This window comes from Phytophthora infestans, genomic scaffold, assembly GCF_000142945.1.
Source record: "Phytophthora infestans T30-4 supercont1.11 genomic scaffold, whole genome shotgun sequence".
Lineage (NCBI taxonomy): Eukaryota > Oomycota > Peronosporomycetes > Peronosporales > Peronosporaceae > Phytophthora > Phytophthora infestans.
The window spans coordinates 484,530-489,667 of record NW_003303748.1 but is presented as its reverse complement, the minus strand read 5'-3'; the positions used below and the strand labels follow the sequence as shown (position 1 = coordinate 489,667).

Below are 5,138 nucleotides of genomic sequence, written 5' to 3'. Positions count from 1 at the left end.
AGCGTTGACTCGTCGAGGATAATGCGTTTCGATGGATGTGAAGAGAAAGCCAGGCTTGTCAGACGATGATTGTGCTCTAGTCGGCAACGAGTGATCCGCACAGCAAACGTCGTATTCTTTGTATCAACTACCTGGACGCAGACATTAATCTGTAGGGCATATATAACCACTGTCAGTCAGTGAACTACCCGAATGACCCCGACTGGACCCGACCAGGCCGACATATATGTACCTGCGCCTTGCAGCCCTGTGCTCGAGTCTCTTGGCGTGGCCGCTTCGTAGCTACAGACTTGTACTTCCCTGAGTGCGTACAAACGAACGTCCTCGAATACTGTTCCCACGATGCTGGTATTTTAGCTGCTTTTGACTGTGACTTGTCAATCCTGGCATTGCGCTCTGCCACGCTGGTATTAGAGCGCGCCCTGAATATCTACAAGACAGATAGCACAAAATTAGTGGGACAGCGGGGTCAGACATCCGTTCATTAAATCTTGAATGAATCTCGCATACTTGAAACGTTTGGGCTTCATACGCAGCCAGGTACTCGTCGAAGGCCTCCCACGAGGCGAACTCCACCGTGTTGGGTGGTAATGCCACCACGCGTGCGGGGGGACCACCCTCGCTAGTGCTGCTGGTTAAATCGGTTACATCCGACACACTGAAAGCCTCGGAAGACTCTCCATCACCCGAACCAGCACCGCTCGCAGCGGGTGTTGGGAGCCAGACGTCGTCCTGGGAGTCTTCTCGGGGCGGCTCAGAATCGCTGCTGTCGCTCTCGTCGATCTCGCGCGCGACAGCCCCAGTTAGCGGCCTCTTCTGGACGGCTCGGACGCGGAGATCCATTTCCCCCTCCTGCAGCCTTACGATCGTTACGCTGTTCGAAATTTAGTGGCTGTCAGGCTGAATGGTATACATGGTACACACTGTATACATCGTACGGATGGGAGCGCGTCAAAAATTTGTAGGGGAAGGTTAACTCAGTCGGTCAATATAGACACTCTCTTAAATCAACGTGCCTTCGCTTTGCCTTTTTTTTTCAGGTGACGGGCTTTACTATGCAACATATTCGTTACGGAAGTGCCCCTCTTTCCAAACGGATCCATCAATAACGTCGTCCACTACGATATAGGATCTCATCAAAACGCATCTAAAGCTGTATGCCTTACGACATTGTCGTCTGAAACCTGTTAAGAAATTATACGCCTATCCTTACGTCAAACATCTGTTCCTTACAAATATTAAATGAAACGGCTTCGTCATGTAAAACGACACTGATTGGTGTGCTATGTGTGTTTCCCCTCTGCTTTATATACAGGAGATGGGAGACGTAAAAGCACGGGTTACGGTCTCTCAAGAAATTAAAACTTCCATTTTTAGAGGGATGCCTGCATTTACCTCCTCTCCGTGAGAACACGCTGTCTACGGCCGGAGTTGAGTCGTAAATTAGCTTCAGCTTTGTCGTAAATTATCAATCATAAAATTAACATTTTTTCCAAGACAACGTAAGCTGCGATAATTTACTGAGCGGTGGTGCGTGAAGGATATCATGTTGGTTAAATTTAAGACAAAAAGGACTCGTTTAAGACGTACTTGCTACTGTACTCGAAAAAATAAGTTATTCTTAGACGGAATTCGTCGGACATTCGTCAGTCAACGATATTTTCATGAAAATTGATAGTTTTACCTAGAGAACGTCATACAGCCCGTGTTTGAGTTGGGACATGCTTGTCGTGTCTTGCTGGCATTAACGGTGAATATGAGCCCAACTTAAGACTTCTGCCGGTCTGTTATTTTGTATTGTTGTTAGACAGTTCGTTAGTGTTATTCATGTTCATTCAATGTGTCACAAATAGCTCTTATAAGTCGACACAAATGCTCGTACATTAAAAAACTATGACTGACAACTCAATATGCACGTACGAGACGTCTAAGAGATCAGTACGCTATTTAATACCTATAACACAGCACATAAAGCTGATAGTTGCTCTTCATAGCAGCAAAGTGCGCCGATGACAGCGCGACGCACTGGCACTGCCCGCCGCTAAGCTCTTTAGGCCATGGAGGACGACTGCCGGAAGGCGTCCACAAACTACTGTGATAACCAAATTGGCTAGCACAATGGCTTGTGGACACGTATATGCATGATGCTTAGTTAGTGTGGTAGAAGGGATAATAGTAGTTTGACACTTGTCTGACGAATTCTGTGCAAATCCGTCTTTGCGATTTTTGCCATACAATCAAACAGAGGGGAAAAACAGCTTTTTCAGAAAATGTCAGAGTGTGAGGATCACTTTCTTGTTCTTATACTTACAGCTCTATTCCATCAAAAGATGGCGTTAAGGATTCAAGGAAAGTATACGTGGAAGACGCCGTGAACGTTGTGAAAGTCGAGCATGCATCATAATCTTTGGCTTCGTGAGTAGCAGGCTCCCACACATCCATGTATGTCGACGCACTAACACACATCCCGCAGAAAACAACTTTTCGCTGGATCAACTCGCCACTTATCGAGAGAAAACTGAGACGCTGATGGATTTTACACGATAAACACACTTCCCCGCCGCACAACTTGCACACTTTCCGGCCAATGCTTCCAATGACATTACCGGTATTCTTCCTGCACACAACACACTGTTTCCTGCTCCGTTCTTTCGTCGAGCGCCGAAAGACAGCACGTCGATGTTGCAGTAACCACGCCAACTTCTTCATCTGTCCACAGTACACATAATTCGTAGCGGAGAGAAGAAAATCCGCCACAACCGACGTCAAGAGGAAGCGAATAGCGTCGCCTCCAGGGTCCACTGTCGCACACGCAAAATTGCCGATCGTGTTGACACCAACTTGTCTGAAACAACTGAAAGCCGATAAGTTCCCGCGTATTTTATGAGGCAACGGTCCTGTCTGTGGGAAGTCGACGGAGTGTAAGAAATGATACCCGACACAGTCTCCGTCGTCAAATTCCACTATTCCTGTTGCCTCGATGAAGACGAAATCTCGGCTCTTGGAAAGTTTAGCTGACTGTAGGGGAGGATCAATAGACATCCATTTGATCACGAGCGACTGGAATGGCTCTTCCTTGCTCGGTTCCACTACCGAACACAACACAGCAGCGTTGTCGAAGTCATGTACGTACGAAGCCTTGATACGCATCGAGTCCAGTGTGGGGCTCATGACACCAAACATGAGGTCTTCAAGCTCTCCGGCGAATGTTCCAACGCCAAGGAGAACCGACAGGTCTCTCGCGGTTGTGCTGCGTTGACTGGATCTACGTAGTACTGAGCTCCTTCGACCGAGACCTTTAGGAGTGCGCTTAGCATAGATGTGTAGCTTATCTCTGGACTTGACATGTTGCCAACGTCGTTTGTTCACTTTGCACTTGTCGTTGACGACAAAGTCTTTGTACTTATCGATGTAGTCCTCCACGTACGTGTCGACAAGCTCGATCATTTCTTGTCGTTCGAGGGTAGATACTCGCAAGTCTGGGAACGGCGTGATACTTAACCCGTCTTTCATCATGTTGGTGTCGGTGGAAAAAAACTTGAATGGCAACTTGTTACCTCTGGGGTCTTACACTGTAGCGAAGTAAAGGATGGGTAGTCCATGTATACGACATATTCAGTATAAGATGTCGACGGAATACGGCCAACATATGCAAGTATTTGGGGCCATTAAAAGCAGCATTAAATGTGATGAGGCAGACATCGTGTCTATATGCAGCATCACACAGTCCGTCACTACCTAAATCGAGAACACTTTAGCTCCGAACTACTACATGTAAAAACCTTGTTAGGTTAAACCTGCCAATATTAGTTCGTTTGAGGCGTCATTTGATTGTTTACCAGCCTTCAACGTGACCTTATCGGGTCCGTACAGATGTCCATAAGGCTTTAATTTATGGCTCGACAATGTGTTTACCATATGAGTCCTACTCCCTACAGCCTACATGAAGAATACCAGCGAGGTGGTCATGTGTCGGTAAGAAGCAGAAACGCTTAGCGGATGATGTATTGTTTGACAGTATGCAGCTTAGTCTGATTCTGCGGCGTGGGTCTTAATTCTTCCGCTAATGTTGATCACGTGGTCATGCTTCGTTTCTACATGAAGGCCTCAGACTGTGAAAGATATTATTAATACTGGAATATACATTAATTTAACACAGTCAAAATAATACACTTAAAATGTATATTAAAACAATTCACATGCAGACATTTAAAATGTTCGTTGCATCAGTTTTTTTTTCTAATTTGATTATATCTCTCGAAGACTGTCCGGGTCGAGAATTCAGTCCATCGTGTCATCCAGCCTTGGTGGGTGTGCGTGTGGGGGGTCTTTTGAAAAAGAATACCATAAGCGGGTGATATATTTGTGTTCAGAAAGTCTTCCTATGTAAAAGCATCAAAATTACTGGATTCCACAGCGCTCAATTTTTTGCAGCTCGACGTTCATGTGCATTCCAATTTCTTCATAGCGCTATTGGCATATGAGTCAATCAGTCGACGTCGCAGCGACGAACAAAAGCTCGATATGTCCAATAAATAATACCACTCTGTTCCATCTCAAATCTAACACTTCTCCTTTGCTGACATATTTATTAAACTAATGATGTGATTTAGCTAAACGAGCCCACTACGGAAAGCCCTGCCTTAGCTCTATAAAAAAACAAATGGTTATCTTTTTCAGAACGGAGGTAGCCACAAATTAAAAAAATAGCAAATCTCTATTCTTAGCCTAATAATAGCCAATGATATCATTTATTTTTGTGCGGTCGCTCGTTGCGTTAGATTTGAGATGGAACAGAGTAGTATCTGTGCTTCTCGAAGCTGTAAATCATCGAAGTATCGATCGCTGCAGTCACTATGTGAAGCGTAGACGCCAATGTTACCGTTATATCAATCCATCCCGGTGCTCAGTAGAGCATTTGTCCAGACTAGTGCTTGGAGACCAATTTACAGCCAGCAGTAGTTCTTCTTCAAGTCTCTGCTCGCAGTCAATAATCCCCACAGTCGATCGCTTGCATAAGGCTGCTCTTCGTCCCTACGAAGTCTCGGCGTCCAGTTAGTTGATCGTCATCTCCGTTCAATGCTTAATGAGCTGTTGTTACTTGTACACTGGGGCTACATACCCCCCCCCCTCCCAGC

The 5,138-nt window shown here is 45.6% G+C and overlaps 1 protein-coding gene across 1 annotated transcript; it reads right to left on the bottom strand.

The window, feature by feature from the left end:
• Window positions 1-2,455: 2,455 nt before the first annotated feature.
• PITG_07415 (uncharacterized protein) lies at window positions 2,456-3,183 on the bottom strand (the record flags this gene model as incomplete). Its single annotated transcript, XM_002904396.1, has 3 exons — window positions 2,456-2,496; window positions 2,541-2,576; window positions 2,676-3,183. 3 exons carry the CDS (start codon window positions 3,181-3,183, stop codon window positions 2,456-2,458), a joined length of 585 nt encoding a protein of 194 aa, XP_002904442.1.
• Window positions 3,184-5,138: the final 1,955 nt, after the last annotated feature.